The sequence below is a fragment of the Etheostoma spectabile genome, chromosome 1, assembly GCF_008692095.1.
Source record: "Etheostoma spectabile isolate EspeVRDwgs_2016 chromosome 1, UIUC_Espe_1.0, whole genome shotgun sequence".
In the NCBI taxonomy this organism is placed as follows: Eukaryota; Metazoa; Chordata; class Actinopteri; order Perciformes; family Percidae; genus Etheostoma; species Etheostoma spectabile.
The window spans coordinates 9,689,639-9,707,953 of record NC_045733.1 but is presented as its reverse complement, the minus strand read 5'-3'; the positions used below and the strand labels follow the sequence as shown (position 1 = coordinate 9,707,953).

General features: G+C 39.2%; 1 protein-coding gene across 2 annotated transcripts in view; it reads left to right on the top strand.

Moving 5' to 3' along the window:
- Positions 1 to 248: 248 nt before the first annotated feature.
- mettl15 (methyltransferase 15, mitochondrial 12S rRNA N4-cytidine) overlaps positions 249 to 18,315 on the top strand; it is a 50,007-nt gene continuing 31,940 nt past the window's right edge. The window contains exons 1-2 of one of the 2 annotated variants that reach the window (XM_032509612.1): positions 249 to 404; positions 2,194 to 2,451. In XM_032509612.1, the coding sequence (XP_032365503.1) occupies positions 2,209 to 2,451 (243 nt within the window). In that variant the 5' untranslated portion in view covers positions 249 to 404; positions 2,194 to 2,208. Of the gene's footprint in view, positions 405 to 2,193; positions 2,452 to 18,315 lie in introns of those variants that run through there. The other variant, XM_032509595.1, reaches the window with a different exon arrangement.

The window sequence follows — 18,315 nt, the reverse complement described above, 5'->3', positions numbered from 1 at the left end:
ATGTAGGGACATTTCTAAACTTAGGCCTACTTGATGGAGCATCATCAAAACTGTTAAGTGCCATTAAAAAAGTAAGGTTAAATGAACTGTGGCCATGTGTGCACTGTTCATTGAAATATTTAGCGTTAAATCACCTTCTCTGTTGAAGTTGATCTTCGTGGATAAGAAGGGACATCTTTTCATATTGAATTTCCTCAGCCACCAAAAACACATAGGATTCCTAACGTAACAAGCCTAATCTCTGGTACCGTTGCTAGCTACTGTGAAAGAGATTTTTTTCCCAGGCATGTCCCGCCCTATGGTGCCTTTCTCTGCCTCTGATTGGTTACACTGAAGGTTAGGTTTCCCTAACCTTAACCTAACCAACCCAACCAGAGCAGGCATCGAGTAAAATTTGGCCTACGGTAAGCTACTGTTAACTTCCTGAAGTGAAGGCAACTTTCTCCGTCGCAGCTCACCTTAGTTAAACCATTTTTAAATGTAACTGAATGTCCTTGTTGTTGAACACGTTTGATAGTTCGTGTAGCTAGTTGCTGTAGCATAGCAACAATATCTATTGCATCGCTCTATCGTCAGGTGTAAAACGCAAACGCCACTCCTGATATAATAACGTTACAGCATACACCCTCACAAACGTGAGAAAGAGCAACGAATACTGTAGTAAACGTTGCATAACACTAACCAGATATAGCTAAGCCAAACACATATTTAGCTAGCACTTGTGTTCGAGTACGCATGTGTACCTCCACTCATGCACGTTTTCTCCACGTTAGCTCTGGTGTTTTTGGCAAGACAGTTAACGTTCAGCTAACCTGCTTCACACAAAAACTGTGCTTTTGTGTGGTGACGTTAACGGTTCAACAAAATAGCAATGCAAACTTGATTTCACGCGTTTGGTTGAATGAAACCACATCGGTAACAGCTATCAATATCCAAGTTCTGGAAAGTTCTGCTAATGTGACCGTTTACCCTCCCTAGCTTAATGGCTAGAGGTGGGCGTGGTTAAAATCATGGACCTTTGAATAAATACCTCCTCCTTAAATTAAATAAAAATATCCCTAACACCCTTTTTCCCTACCTTTCACCCAATTTATGGTACTGTGGAGGAAACAACACAAGGAGGGCTGTTTAAATAACCTATATATAATGAGACAAAGGTAGGCTATTTTTAATTTGTGTTGATGGCCCGGGTAAAAATATTTACAAAAACTATTCATAAATGATAAAAAATGTACAGCATGCTCAAAACAGTCAATCCTTTAGTCTCTTCTCAGCTTTTCTGTTAAAGGATATCTTACCTTACCAGAAACGTAATATTTTTTATTTGCATCTAGATTCATACACCAGTAATGTGATAATAATAATAATAATAATAATGATGTGTATAAAAAGTTGATTTTGATTCCCTTAAAGGTGCAGCAGGTATGGCCCACAATCTGACAGCAGTCATGCGTCGTCACTCAATATTTTATTGCCAATCACCAATGCCATGCGCAAACTTGTGGAATTCCTTCAGCTCCTGACATTTCTATGTCATTAGAATCATGCCTCTCTAACTGAGCTCTAATTCTTGTTGCCACGAACACCTGAAAACATTTCAAGCCATGTGGCTCACTGCTTGCAGTATTGTTTATGTTGAATGCCAAAATGTTGAACTAAGTAGCCAAATATGCACTTAGTCTTATTGTGGCGGTTGTGGTGCTACAGTTTACGTGCCACAGATGTGTGCTGAAGAATTCAACCTTCAGAGTGATCTCAAATGGCTTGAAATGTTAAAACTGTTATGCCCCCTTGTTTTGGTTGAATATCAGCTGCTGAAGTCAGTTAGAAATTGTGATTCCCAAATATCAACGCTACTTGGTAAATCTGCAACATTAGATATTTGTCATTTGTCAATGTTGCTGTTATGATGTAGGCTCTAATATATTTGTTACAAATTCTTATACTGGATAACTATTCCAAGTAGTGGCATAGTTTCTACAAAAAACTTGGGCAGATATTTTCAAATCAGTAGTTGCCACTTGAAGCCCATAGCTCCATCACCATCAAATTTTTACTTTTAAAATACTCACCCACATTCAGTATTATTACAAACCCTGCTGTTCTTAATTGGCTTAAAAACTTGCTTTCTCTATAGTTGCACTCTATTTCTGCTTATTTCCTGACATAGCTCTGTTCTTGTTTTCTCCCTAGATCATTATAAGTATCATGACTTTTCACATGTGTGTGCGCTCCAACCCAATGTTGCGGCAAACAAATCTGGCTGTTTGTGGAGTATGGAGGTCATGGAAGTTAAGCCTGCACTCTTCTACAGTTTGTGCATCTCCTGGTCCTGGTCCTGGTCCCCTGGATGGATCTGTAGAACTGTCTTCTGTATCAGCCGATAAGCCTCCTCACACGCCTGTGATGCTTAAAGAAGTGCTATATTACTTAGACATCAAGCTTGGTCAGGTACGTTTGCATCTTTGATTTTTTTGCAAGCTTTTTGAAAGAAAGGCAATGTCTGTTTCTCTCAATGTTCTTTTTTTATAAGTCAAAGACTCTTTTGGACAAAATGAGTGCTGGTTAAAAGTATTCAAACAAAATCCATTTTACAAATTTTACTTCTTTCTTATTGCCAGTATTGTCAATATAATGCATTTACCCACTCCTAGAATCCTAGAATGTTTTCAAACTGTACGCAAATCTGATGCGTGTCTAAATTGAATCTCAAGGACTGACTCATTGATAATAGCAAGTTATTAGGTCGTATTTGTATTTTCAGGCATTGTTATACAGTCTGCCTTGGTTGCTGTGGTGCATGCAAACTCATACTGAGAGGTGTTTCTTATATCATGTCCCTCTAATGTGTGTCAGAACATTTGAAACACCTATCAATGCCATACACTTTGATACAACACCACCACTAACTACAGTCTCATAAATGACTGATGAGCTGAATCAACACCTCTCTGACAGCATCAATAGCAATGCACATTGTAAAATGAAAAATGTATTGCAGGTCTGTTGTATTAGTTTAGTAACAAATACATTATTTGGTTTTTAATTGGATTAAAAATTAAATAACACCTGTGTTGAGGAATTGTTTTCCAAATGTGTGCATCAAAACACCTCAATAGTATCTCATTGCAATCTGAAGATAAGGATTCAAACCTCTTTACTGATAGCTATTCTCCTAACCGAGATGTTTGTTGCTAAGGTAAAAATTCTGTTCACACTCTATATAACAAGTTGCTGTTGTAAAGACACACATGAATTGGACAGTGAGCCAGCAGCTTAGCTTTTACTTAATGTATGTACTATCAGGACAGATGGGCATGAGTCAAAAGCCGTCTGGTGTGGCAGGCAGCATAAGAGGGGAAGTGCATGGTCAAGACAGGTGGGGGCCACGGGTCAACAACTTAGTCAGGAACTGCGCTACTGTAAGGCTGTTGGCAGGACACAGGGTGCTGCGTCGCTCCTGCCTGAACTTTAGCACCTCTAAACTCCTCCGCTGCCCGCCCATTTGCCAACTGTCCTAAGACAGCTTGCCAATCAGATGCTATTAAAAACAGTTTGATAGATTTTGTTTTTTTTGTACAAGTACATGCTGTAGACCTCACTTACTGTGATGTTCTGTGGAAATGTTGCATGGTTACATTCAAAAGTAGTTTTAAATGTTGCTTCACTGCAGATGTCTGCTTATTTATTTATTTATTTATTTATTTATATGATGACATAAATGTAATGTTGCAGTTTCACTGGTTCCATAACCACAGCAACATTACAACCTTATTAGGCTGCTGACACAATAGGCCATATTACACATTCATATAGCTAAATTATAACTCTGTAGAGACAGCCTCATGCTCTTCCAGTCTCAGTCGGGTTCTGACATGACTCTCTGACAGAATCAGAATCAGCTTTATTTGCCAGGTATGAGGACACATATGAGAATTTTCTTTGGAACATCCTTGCTCAAAATGTGCTTACTCATACAAACAACCAAACAATATATACACAGGAATATATACGTACTCTAAACAGAAACAATATAGAGGCAATAGTGCAATGAAGAGTGCAAAGTATGAAGGAGTGAATTGTGATAGTTATTATTTTTAAATGTGGAGCCTAGTGCAAAGGATGGTTTAATAAATAGTATTATGTTATCACAATATGAACAGTGTGAACAGCTCTGGAATAGGGAATGAGAATGATGAATAAACAATAAATAATAAGTGAGATATGAAGCAGAGCTGTCATTTAAGCAGTCAAATTTGTGTTGAAGGACAACCTGACATCAGACAAGTGTCCACTGAAATCACTGATATCAAAATGTAATTGATATTGTCAGCTGAATCAGTGTTTGTATGAATGGAGTTCTTAAGCGATGATCGGTGACAAAGAAAATACTTCAGTTTTTACTTCAGAAAGCATATGTTTACTTAAAAAGGAAGTACACAACTCACCACCAACTGACTTAAAGTTCATTCCTGTTCCCCTCAGGATGATTCCTAATGACTTCGAGGATCTCTCCACTTTTCATTTAGCGCCACCAGCTGTTAAAAGTTTTGCCTATCCTGTGAAATATCTCATTCAGATTGATTGGCACATAGTCTGTCTCGATGGATGTACATTACGGGGATAAAGCCTGACAACTGGCTGGTTATTCATGCGCTGATTGCCCCTCCCCTTTGCCATCTCCGCTATCTGGGCTTAGTTCTGTCCAGGATGGTTGTGATTGGTTCAAAGAAATACAAACAATCTGGACCCTTTTTTCCCCTATCCCAGAATAAATGGGTGGTGTAGCCAGACCATACACTAGCGCTGTGGAGATAGGTCTGGCAATGCAACACTAAATGGCGCACAACTTTGTACAGACATTTTTGGTTCCCAGACGATGTATCGTAATGACTTTCATGAACTTCTGACTTTTTGTTCCACTGCTTCCATGGGGAGATATTCGGGATTTTGAGTGAAATGTTGCAACATTTGTTGGATGTGAGTGAGAATGTTAGCATGCTGACGTTAGCATTTTGCTCACATCACCGCGGTGCTTAAGTACAGCCTCACAGAGCTGCTCAACTATCTTTCTTATACTTATTTATATAGAATATCTTATAGGCCAGTTTCACAGGCATCCTGCTGTCCAGCGAAACAAACAAGTTTTCCATTGACTTTTGATGGGGGTTGTGCGTTCAGGCTGAAGCGGTGAGGGCCGCAGGAGAGTGCCGGAAAACCTACAGAACAGGCCTGTGGCAAAATTTTAGACGGATTAAACCTTTGAAGAAAACGTCTGTTTTGAGGCAGTGTGAGCGTCCCGTACAGTAAACAGTAAACATTCTTGCCTTTAAGAAAGTTTTTTAAAAACGATAATAAGGGTGTAAAAATGAAACACAGGCATCTAACTGCTCAGGACATTTTGGAACAGTTAACTGTTTTCTGCAACAAGCTCCAGCGCAAGGCACAGTTATTTCAACTTTTTTCTCTTATTAAGTGAAGCTCCCTTCACGTGCAGTGTCGGAAATGTTGATAAAAACTATTTGTTTTCCTAGAAAAACTTCTAAGGAAAACATTAATTGTGAATATAAAGTGTAATTTTGCTACATTGGGGGATTAAAGAACAAACAGGATGTCACACAAATGGGCTATTTAAGTGACACTCCCACCGCCTCACAACTTACAGCGTGCTAGGTGAATGCAGCCGTAGTCTTGTTAAAAGTAGTTTGGACAAGTTCTGCAAAATGGACAATAACTTTTCTCTCAACAAGACAAAGGGGATGAACATGTTTTTTTTATCCTATGCATGTTTGAGTCTTTGGCAGTGGAATAAGGAGCAACTGACACTGAAATACACAGCATACACATTACTGCTATTAGTGTTAGTTAGGTCCCCTAATACCATATCTGAAGTCTCTTTCCCAAATTTCAGCCTTGGTGGAGAATTACAGCTCCTAGCGCCAGTCCCACAATGAGCTTTCCTTAGTATGTGCCATTTCTGAGTCTTACTGAGCTTTTGAGGAGGAGAGAGGGGGCAAGGTGGAGGCTGGGGGTGTGGCCTTGACGAATTGCCACTTTGCTCGTTTGAAAGCCATTATGTGATGTCTCTCTCTCATGAGTGGGCCAAATTCTCTGGGGGGGGGGGGGGGGCAAAGCAGAGAAAAGGGAGGTAACCTTATAAGGTCATAAGGGGCAAGATTCCGGATCGGCCCATCTGAGCTTTCATTTTCTCAAAGGCAGAGCAGAGGCAGACTGGGACAAAACAGTACAAAATTGGAAACGCCTTTGTCGGTTTTGACAGTTTGGGATGGCAAATGATTTCATTTTTATGTTTTTGAAGCATTTTGAAGCTACAGCTGTCACCATCTTTGTGTATAGTCACCATGGTTACAAGTGTTCTCTTCTAAAGCGAGGTTAGTTGTAAAGGCTTTGTTTACTCGTTCACACACAGTGTCCATGTCACTGTGCTCTGCAGTAATACAACAGACTGACTCTCCTCAGTAAATCCAGCTGTCATTTCCAAACCCTGGCAGAACCACTCTCTCTGTCATACCTACTCACCAATCATTACCACGGCTACCTGTGTTCTCCACTGCAGAGCGGCGAGTCATTCAGAAGCTGGATTCACTCACTTGTTCACTTAAAAATGCAGTTCATTGTCTGGGTTTAGCTCGAAAGATTAGGTTTAAAAATTGCATAATGTAGTAATATTTCTTTATAAAACACCTAGCAGAAGACCATACATACATTTTATCATAGTTATTTTCAGTGGTTTCTTTTAATTGAGGTTTTAACTCGTTTTCATTGTGAAAAAAGTTGGCAACCTGTATCTGGTCATTAATTTTTCTTCCCCTTTTGGGGGGCCCTGTTGCCACACAGAGTAGGGGTGTTCCATATCATATAGTTCACGATAATACCGATTATTTATTTTACTGTCCACCAAATAGAGATGGCATTTGAGAGTTTGCCGTGACTTACTAGTTTTATTTGGCGAGGTCAGTGAGAGCTGGAGGGACTCAACTGGACAGTCCGTCAAACTACGACACTGAGCTGAAAGGTGCACAGAGCTGCACACTGGTGATGATGGTCAGTGGAATTAAGAACTTGAAACTCCTAAACTACAGCAGGCCATTTAATTTAATAGAGTTCCAAGCTGATACTTGCTTTCAAGCAACAGTAATACATATGTATTTCTTTAGGTTTAGGTTTTCTTTGTTATCATGCTTTCATGAACCCTTCTCAACTCGTTAATACTCATGGTCAAGTAACAGAGTTGGGCTGAAAAGGACGGCGTATCAGGAGTCCTCCACTGGCACAGGCTGCTTGCGTAGGGGACCTCCTCTAGAATAGATTAATGAGCCATCAGCTGAGAGTCCAGGGGAAAAACCCTGTGCTGCTGTAGAAGGAGAAATGAACTGCCTACTCTTACATTTCAGTCCCAACACACTCCCCCTTGTGGAATTAATGAGGCTATAAGTGGTAAACTATTTTTTTTGGGTCAATATCAGAGTCATTTAACAATAATCTATTTTTTAAGCAAGATTAGGCAAAAAACTATTGGTTGGACAGTTACATGTGATAATGATGAGTAGATTTATTATTCAACAATTGAAGATTGCCTTGAAGTATGTTAGGATTGATGTTTAAATTATGTAGTTTTATAGTTAATATTTTGGGTTGAATTGTTATTCATTTTGGCATTCATATAATTATGTTGCTAAAAAGGCAAACATTACCCAAGGCATCAGTCGTTTTGACATACACATTTCATCCTGTTCACAGTCACTGTTGGTTTCTGTTAAACTATTGTTTAGATAGGTTAGTGGAAATGGACATTAGGATGAAATGATTAGTCTATATAATTTAATTCAACTCATTGAATTCAGGTTTCTTATAACTAAGAAAATCCAAAGACATTAACTGTAAACCCCCAAAAAAAATACTTTTACAAGTGTAAACTTTTTTTTTGAGCCACTGTGGCAGGTGGGTCACCTGCCACACATTCACTTTTTACCAGCCATTTTTTCCTCATAAAGGAGAAAAACAGGAATTGCTGTGTCTCTATGATCCTATCCTGTCCTATTCATGGACATTGCGCCATCATCACGTGCTGTAGTAGGGGGTAGTACCCATTGGACTTTAACTTATAATTGCACCTACAATAATATAGCTGTCCTCAATTTAGACCATTCTGTATATCTCATCTGTGGTGTGTTGTGTGTGTGTGTGGTGTGTGTGTGTGTGTGTGTGTGTGTGTGTGTGGTGTGTGTGTGTGTGGTGTGGTGTGTGTGTGTGTGTGTGTGTGTGTGTGTGTGTGTGTGTGTGTGTGTGTGTGTGTGTGTGTGTGTGTGTGTGTGTTGGGGGGAACGGAGCAGCAGCCCCTCCGGCTGCAGCGAGCCGACAGGATTGAAACAGCAGCAGCTTTCATTGAGTTTATACAGAGAAATAGTAACAGCATACATTGATAAAATGTATACAGGTTGGCAGGACGGTCTGAAATGTTTTGCGCGGCCATTCGCTGTACGTTGTTTTGGTAAATGTGAGATGTTTGTGTCACACACGTCCTCATATCAGGAACAAGGAAATTAATTTGACCAGTTCTCAATCCCGCTTGAGATTGTCACGAGTAATGAAAATGCAATAGCAGTGTCTTCCAGTGATGCGGGACCCTGATTGGTCCGGGCCCGTAAGCAAATGCGTACCCTGCTCACCAATAGTTATGCGTCTGAATCACTCAATTCTCATTGGCTACCTATGTGGCAGGTAGAGTGACAGTGTTACCCGTCAATTGCAAAATTCACACGCACTTGGCAGGTGGTCGGGTGTTAATTTCAGGCCCCTTCCTCGGGCTTCCTCTGGCTTCAGTCTCCGGGTGAGCTGTTCAAAATCTCCACGGCTTTCTATATAACTAGCCGAGACAAGGTGGCTAACCTATGCTAGCGCTAGCATGCTAGCTCGTTCTCAATGGCAAAACACTGCTACAACACACACAAGTTCACTAGTTTACCATAATCTACAAAAGAACTCCTTCCATGTCCCTGTTCTGCAGGTATTCCACAAGTGTGCCCTCGTTTAGAAGAAACCTCCCAGCTAATCCTGCGTCGTACTGACCAAAGTTGGAGAAAGAGTTATCTAGCTGAGGTGATCTCACCTATTTACTCCCCATGTGCAACTCCCAACAAAGATAGTATAGAAGTGAGATGTGAGACCCAAACATACAGGGTAAAAACAGGATCTTCAGCAATGTGCGGTACAACAAAAATATGGTGTTTAAAAAAAAAAAAATGAAACCATGTAAACCTTTTCCGGTACAACCTCAAAATACAATTATGAACCTGAAAATGAGCATAATATGAGCGCTTTAATGCCAGCTTATATAGAAAGCAGGTGGTCGCTGATGTAGAGCTTGCACATCATAAATAGCATAAACCAGGCTAGACAATAGAAATCTAGCACACAAATACAGCAAAACAGGCAAACCACAAATCACAGGTGTTGTAGCTTGTTAAGGCCCTGAACCACAGCAGACTAAGTTGAATGCTGCATTTTTCACTTCCTCTGTTATTTGGGTTGTTTGGCTGGCTGTAGTTCGGACACATAAAGAAGCACTGTTCTATGGATAGATGACCACAAAACACTCCACCAGCTGGAACTTCTCAATGTTTATTTTTGGATGCAAGATAGAACACAAACTAGGAAACATAGTGTTCAGTTGAAAAAGTACATGAAAAAGTAGTTAACATCTGTTTTATGTCATTTCTACATTTTTACAGTAAATGGGTTTTTTAAGCTTATGAATGTTGCCAGGGAGGAAAAATGCACCAATTCAAGTTAATCCAACATATCTTGAAATGTGTCTCTTATCAGAGTGCTTTCGTCAGCAGAGGATAATCTTTTACTGGGTACTAAGTGTACTAGCTTGTAAAGAGGGGCATAGATAGGGTTAATAGGATCTTGTCTCTTTAAATTAGTTTGAAGTCTTACAGCAGAATTTTGGGCCAGCTGAGGTAAGAGTTGACTCTCTAAGTCTACAGTACAGGGATCACCATGTACTTTTGTGCAAGACTATTTAGAAAACTTAATATACAGTCTCGAAAACCTCCTATTGTAAGACTGACAAGCAGAAATTGAAGGGAATTTAATTATATGTGGTACAAACCCTCCTTCTGATTGTCAGTGCATGTGACGCATCATTAGAAATGTATGTAAATTTCAGGTAAAAAAGGTTTATTTTTTTGTGAGCAACATTTGTGTTCTTATATTCCCACCATCAGCCAGGTAAAGCGCTGTTGTCAATACAAGCAAAGGGGTAATATGATATGATCTTGTCTCTTCAAATTAGTTAAAAGCCTTGCAGTTGCTGTTTGGGCCATGCATCTGAAATCAAGAAATGGCTTTAGAAGTTAATATAAAGTACATGGAGTTACAGTAGTTCAGTAACCCTGAAGATGTTGTCTTTGTATCTTTTCTTTTTGTAAAGAAGTAACTAAAAGTGCAAAACTATTGAGAGAGGAGCTTTACATATTAAGTTCTGTTTCTATAAAATCCTTTTACAGTTTCTACAAAGACTTAGAATCACTGGTTTAAGTTTTGTTGCTGTTGTGAATGCACATATGCATTTTATGAATTTCCAAGAGTTTTTAGCAATCTTTTATTTTCAATTTCAACTGTAATTTGTTGTGTATTTGTAGGCACTAAAATGTAATTTTTAATTGTAGAAAGTAATGCTTAAGAGTTGCATTTTATTTACATTTATGTGACAACACATTGAAGTTGCTTTGTATTCACCTTTTTTTAAAAAGGTGTAACAGCCCAGACAAACTCATCTGTTGTGTATAATGCACAAAATAAACTCTAGCCCTATTATCTGGAACAAACATCTTATTATTTTCTTTGTACTACGTTTGCCATCATAACTTCTTCTGGGGCTTTGAAGTTTTTTATTTCTATTTTTTTTTTTTTTTACACTTCTTTTTCGGGAGCACTGAGTAGTGAAAGAGGAGGCTGGTAAATAATTGATCCTTGTAATTAAACACTCCAGCCAGGGATGCTGGGGCTGATTGACGGCCAGATATTAGGCCCTTGTCTCGTAAGGTTGCAAGTTTAGTCTGAGGTTATCAGTGGCCAGAAGAGTCTTTCTCCCTCCCTGCCTCATTACTTTCATGAGTAGAACATTTCATAGTGGAATGGTGGGTGGGGGTGTGGTGTGAAGACAGTCTGGGACTTCATTAGCCAAATGGGGTGCCTCAGTCTACACAGCACCAAATTGTTCAGCCTTGCTGAGCAGCCAACTCCTTTGTGGGTGCTTCACCTCACTGCCCTGTAGAGTTGTTTTAGCCCTTTCGTCTTAAACATTCTTCAGCTTCAGGTTCACTTGAACAACAACTTAAACAAATAAAGCAAACCTTCCTGCGTCTACCTGAGCAGATGGTGTCTATCATAGCCTAGCTCATGTAATCCTCCCTCCCACCGTCCACACTATTTGCTCACCTTTTCAGTACCTTACTTGCAAAGCTCTATATTTCACAACTTACAGTATTTATTGTCCAATAAAGCTTGAATGCTCCCTTAAAAGTAAATGCTAAAAAATGTTGCCTTTATTAATGTTTGATTAAATTGACTGCAACTGCTATAGTGTGTGTGTGTGTGTGTGTGTGTGTGTGTGTGTGTGTGTGTGTTGGTGTGTGTGTGTGTGTGTGTGTGTGTGTGTGTGTGTGGTGTGTGTGTGTGTGTGTGTGGTGTTGTGTGTGTGTGTGTGCACGCTTGAAATCTGTTTACAACTGATGCATGCACATAACATCAAATAACAGTGTAGCTTTAATAACAATTATTGAAATTGTATAAATATATACTCACATGCATCCAATATTGCTAAACTTAGTAAAAATAAACTTAAACCCATCCTCAATGCTGAATTGATATCATTACAGCAGGTTTTATTGCAATATTTACATTTGTTCCTGGTGTGTGAGTGTGGGTATGCTAATCAGATACATGCCCTGTGGACAGCTGGATTTAGATGACTCATTCCTGCAACACATCTTCAGTTGGTGTCTGTGTGAGGTCCAACTGCATTATCTCAGTGATCTTTCTTTTAAATATGTTCAGGGTGATTATATAAGAAAACAATATTTTAGTGTAGTTACTGTATCACTGTTATTGTTAGATTTTTATATATATATGGGGTCTACTTCTTGTCATGCTAATGAGCCGTGCCCACCATGATCTCAGAATTTGAAAAAATTCTGTGCCCACCATGGTCTAAGAATTTGAAAAAAAAAAACACATCATAACAAAAAGACTGTACACTAGGATGAGTTAATCCCCTCCTGAGGGTCTTTGGGTAGCCACCAAAATATCAGCATCCACTTAACTTGTGTGTGTGTGTGTGTATGTATATATATATATATATATATATATATATATATATATTTTTTTTTTTTTTTTTTTTTACAAACCACCCCATTGTAGACAGAATACCAGCTGATCTGAACCATTTTGCAATTTTGTAAGCACATAATGTAATCTGATAACTGCTGCCCTGGTTAAAAAAAACAACGGATCTCAGCTGGTATTCTGTCTACAATGGAGTGCAATGGAAATTTCTAATTGACACCAAACTTGTGTGTGTGTGTGTGTGTGTGTGTGTGTGTGTGTGTATACAAGCTGAATATTTTACACTTTGATGTGAATTTGTATGCCTTCCTGCAGTAAATTGTTGGTCATGTTAGACATGCTTCCTCTCTTGCGTGAAATTGTGTTTTAACAGCAATCTCAATTTGCAGTACCACTAAAGTCTACTGTGAAGCCCAGCCTCACTTACAAGGGCTACAACCAGGCTGCCATATTGTAAACACTAGAGATGTGTGGTAATGTGCGTGGAAGCGGGGATGTAGATGAAATATTCCTGATCTGCAAACCCCAGCCAACACACACACACTTGGTTTTTGTGCAGTGTTATCAAAAGTGCGTCCCATTTCACAAAAGCAATTTTTGAGCACTGCTTACACACAGAACGCAAATGGTGGCAGCGCCGCAATTCAGAAATGATTGTTGCCTTGAAATGCAGATACATTTGTGAGTCGTACAGGGCTCTCCTCGGCTCATGAGTTGCAAGTATTGTATTTGTTTTCACGATTGAAAACCGGTCAAAATTAGCAAGAGGAAATTATCTCATGGTGCAAATTGTAGCTTGCACACGTGGTGAATGGGCCCTCTGGCTTAAGGCAATGCAATGTCATCAGACAAGGTGCTGCGTTGTCAAATCGAATTCATGCAAGTTACATGCAAACGGGGTAATTCTACTCTACCTGATGAGAAAATGATCGTTGTTGACTTCCCAGTTGTAAAAGCTGTTATAAACTTGGGTCTTGTGGCCAATTTTAAAGTGAATATAATTTTAAACAGGTGTGATTTCTCTCACTGATCTTTTTCAGCATGTGTTCCTGCAGCCTAATGATGTTTATTAAGCTGCTGTTGCACCTTTTCTGATAAACGTCAGTTGCAGTGACCTTATTTGTGTAACCAACATTATCTATATTCCCAGCAGCATCCAGATGAAGTGCTGTTGTTCTCAGCTGGAGTGCTCCCACTCCTTGCCTACTCTGTTTCCTGACTAATTTGTCAGGGAAGAGCATGTCCGCTCTACACTACATGACACTACTGACCTAAACCAGTAGCAGAAATTTCCTTGCTTCCTTCTTACTGTTCCTACCTTATGTCTGCCTCCGCTGTTGAACCAGAATGTCCTTTCTGGGGCTCGCTAATTTTATATGAACTACATTGCAGACACCTTGCATAAAATGAATGTCTTAACAACCTTCTTGGTTCTTCTTGAAAACACCGATGGGCACAATCTTCTCCCTTCTCAAGCATTTGGAAGAAAACTATTCTAAAGACAATTGCATCCAAGTCCCATGAGGCTTGCCTCAACATTAGGTCACCACTCTTAAACTTACTGTTTCATAGGCCAGATGTGCTTTGGTTCACAACACCTTCACCGCTTGCTGATGAGTACCTAAAGGAAATATACGGTATGCACACTGGCAGCAGTGCTAGATGTAGTACATTTCAGCCTCACTATATCAGCAGCATCCTGCGGAGCGGCAGCCCTCGCAGACAAACCTTGGCTGCGTTCAGACCGTGAAACAGCGATCCGGTGATATGCTGCAGGGTGGTGTGGGAGTGTGACTTAAATGGCTTATTTGTGTGACGTCCTGTTGTGTTCTTTAACCCCCCAATTCTGCACAAGTAGACCTAATACTTCACAATTACTGTTTTCTGTCAGATCGCTTATAGACATATATAAACTTTATTTCACAGAGAAAGAGAGAAAGAAAATGGAAATGTGCTTTGTTGTTTGGCAAAATTCAGCAGTTAAAAAAACCTCATGGTCAGTTCAGTGCTTGTGCTTCATTTTTTACCCCCGTTGTGTTTTAACCTTTCTTGTGGCAGCGATAGAGGCAGTGATGTTTCCTGTTTATGGCACGGGACTCTCTCACCGCCTCAAAACTGACTGACAAGTCTAATAGCCAGTCACATTTTGCATTTCTCTGACGTTAATACCATGATAACCTGGTTGTAGATCTCTGAATTTATTGCCCACGTCACTGATTTGTAGGAGCTTTGTAGAAGTAACTGGGAATGTCATTGACACTGAAGCAATCAGTAAATAACATATAAGACAATATAAGACATAATTTTATGCCTACAGTGGGTCTACTCTAGTTTGTTTTGTTTTTTTGCTTTACCTTAACTGAATGTGATGCACTTACAGTACATTTGCAGTACCTCCACTTGTTTTCAACAGGCGCTGTAAGTACAAAACATTGGTGTACTGATAATATCTAATAACAGTGATACCAGTCATGAAAAGGCCCAGGGCAACTTCATCAAAAATCAGTACACAGCGCTGCACTACGAAGGTTCCCTCAGAGCCAACCCCCTCCCCCAAACCACCTCAACTCCTCCCCCACATACCCACTCACCCACCCACCCAATTCCCTATTTCCTTTCATTTCATATTGTCAACCCAGTCTTCAAAGTACTGGAAGCATTTTCTTAAATGCCTCTAGAAGTCTTTTCCCTATTACCACGCCTTCCACCACGAAGCCTTCATTTAGTCCAACTCCTCTTTGCACTCCCTAATGGACTTGGCCCTGTTCTTCTTTTGTCTTCCTTTGGTACCATGAAATTCACCTTCAGGAGAGGAAGCCATCATTCATGATGCTTCTTTACATTTTGTGAATATAGTTAGATGATTCCACCCCCTCTTTTCATTTTCACTTCTGCTTTCTCTCAGGCTTTATATAGTTTGCATTGTTTCCTTGGCACACTGTATTGACAGTAGTGTCACACTGAAGAGACATCTTTCAGAGCAGTGAAGAAGAGCAATCAAGCATGTAATCATTTTGAATAGATCCACTGCATCATATTTGACCTTAATTCTTGTTTCCTGTTAATAGCCTTTTGGCATTTCTGTCACAGTTTGTGGTGTTTTCCTCGAAGTTAGCCGACTATATTTTGTATTTTAACAACGACGCATTTGTAGGAATGTCAGAATAACATCATAAAATGTCAGACAACCAGACTGAAAACAAGAAGTTTCTATTTTCAGCTGTGACAGGCCTTTAAAAAAAAAAAACATTGGTAGTTCAGTTTGCTTAAAACGCCCTATGTTTACATTCAGATCCAAAGCTAGAGGTAGTGTGACGTACAGGGCAGCAAAATGTCATAGGGAGGAGTAGCAATATATAGCGTTTCCTTTAACAGTTGAGACCAGAGTTTGTATCTCCTCTCCTACCCACACTCAATGTTGGTTTCTGTTAACTGTGAAGGGTATCTTTCTCTAATCTCACTCTAGTTGTCATGCCTAACATCACCATGCCTTTGTCTTTATATTTTTGCATTGCTTCTAAATACATTTGTATGTGCATCTCGTCATGTTGGGTCTTTTGAGCAGTGGTAGACTGTACTCAAGTACTGTACTTGATGCTTTTTAATCAATCTTTTTAACTTTTTCTTATGTGTTGTCCCTTTTTTTTTAACACTTTTTTTTTTTTTCAGTGTTTGTCACTTTTTTGACATTTTCAACATTACATAATACTAACTTATTAACTTTAGTTTTACAGTTATTTTTGAAATTATGGTCAATAAACCTCATTTATAAGAAATTATACCTACTGTTTGTGTTTGAAAACTAAAGTTAATAAGTTAGTGCTGAAAGTGTTGAAAACTTCAAAAATAAGGGACAACCATTGAAAAAAAGCATCAAAAGTGTTGAAAAAATTGACAAAAAAAAAGAAAAACTTAAAAACGTTGATTAAAAGCTTCAACTGGATTTTTACACAAAAAAGTTAAATTACTTCAAAATTCTTAAAATCACTTTTACTCCTTCTCCCTTATTGCCAGCTGGTCTCAAGACTTTTCCTACTTCACTGTAAAGTCCATTCTTAGTGTTAGTGCACTGGAGAATTTGTGTTTCCACATCACAGCAATTGGCTTCCAAACTAGTCGTGATGTCACATAATGATGCTCGTAAGTACACATGTAAAACTGAGATTCAAGGTGAGCACATAGAATTTTTTCTCTCTTCAGCAGATGGCATGAAAACAGCCATCTATTGTCAAACTGCATGTACATTCTGCACAGTGAAGCATAAATATCCAAGAGAATAAACAATGAGCAAAACAGAATTTTGGAGGTGGAGTGGAGGAGGACTTTAACATTGCAACAAGTTTGCCAAAGCTTGTTTTTGGCTTGTCACTAATAGAGTGAAACAATAATGTGAGTTTGATAATGAGGTTGTTAAAGAGGATGTTGAGTAAAATGCAGAAATATAGTCCCTTCTAAGATATTTACGTACCAGCTCAGTTGTCACAAATGTGATTTGACTAGACTAATAAAAGTAATGAGGAGCGTAACCCTCTTGCCCCTATTTTCAACCCCAAACTATCCTGCTAGACTGTGGGAAACAATTACATTTTTATAAACAACTGCTTTGCTTTTTAAAGTGTGCATTCAGCAGTATAAATGTATCTCAGTAAATCTCCAACCTGCAAGACAAAAACAGACAGTTTGGCTAGAGGGTGGGGTGTGGGGTGTGGGGGAGAGGGGGTTGGTGGAGAGTGATGACTCATGCACACAGTAGAGGTCCCTCCCTTTCCATTTTCTTTCAGTGTCCAATCAGTTCTTTTTCATTGGTCTCTCATTGCCTCCAAATACGATTGCTTTACTATCCCGTGTAAAAATCACTTTATCTGCAAAGGCTTAGAACTTGCGAGGTAAATAAAAATGTCACATTCAGATCACTTTGACACACAAATTGATGATTGATAATATGATTACCCTACATTATGTTTTGGTACAGACCAGGCAGGGTCATGCAGTGAGCCCCAAATTCAACTGAAACACGCATGAACACATTTTCTAACACTCCAGAACAGATTTTAAAGTTGCTACTTTATCCACATTGAACTATGTTTTAATTTTAACAGAAAACAGTTTGATACTTTATCAAAAAAGTTCTCTATGAAGCTAGATGAATTCATAATTTTCTTAAATGCAATTACTTTAAGATTACTTTTTCAGAATGCAAGCAGCCTATAAAGCAGCAGAAAGACTAATCGTTGCCTTGGATTGCCCACGTACAGTGAATATTGAGTTATTGGCTCATAGTTTCAGAGAAGATACAAGTGCCTACCATCCCTGTTTCTCCAGGGAACTCCTCAACACCACTGTGGTGTAAGAGCCAGTCTCAGGACTCCTTGAAGTGGGCGGATGCTTGACATGGGCTTTATGAGCTTTATGTAGAGGAGGACAGGGACCGGGGTTTTTTCTTTTTGCAGGCAGATTTATTGAAAAATACAACGGATGTAACCATAGAACAAAGGCAGAGCTGGTAAGAATTATCTGAAAGTTGTGTTGAGAAAAATGAGTACATAAAGGAGAAGAAGGAAAAGAAAGAACTACGAAGCTTAGGTAGATCCTTCCAGATCAAAATCGGCATGGTTGTTGTAAACAACGATGATGTCAATTCAAATTTTTTAAATGCAAGATCACTCCAAAATTGAGCAACACATTATGTAAAGGAAGGTGCTAGGGAGTGACTGGTGTCTTTGATGGCACTGATAACATCTAGGAAGAACTCTGGGGGCTTAGATAACGTTGCACAGTCTTACCTCATGTCCACCTTCAAGCTACACAATCTAGGTATTGCAGGAAGTTAAAACAATAGTTTTTAATGCAATAATTCCAGTTAGACAAATAACAAACCAACCAACCATCCATTAAATTAGGAGTCATAAGGGGCTTCTTGTCCGGCATCCTACGTCAGCG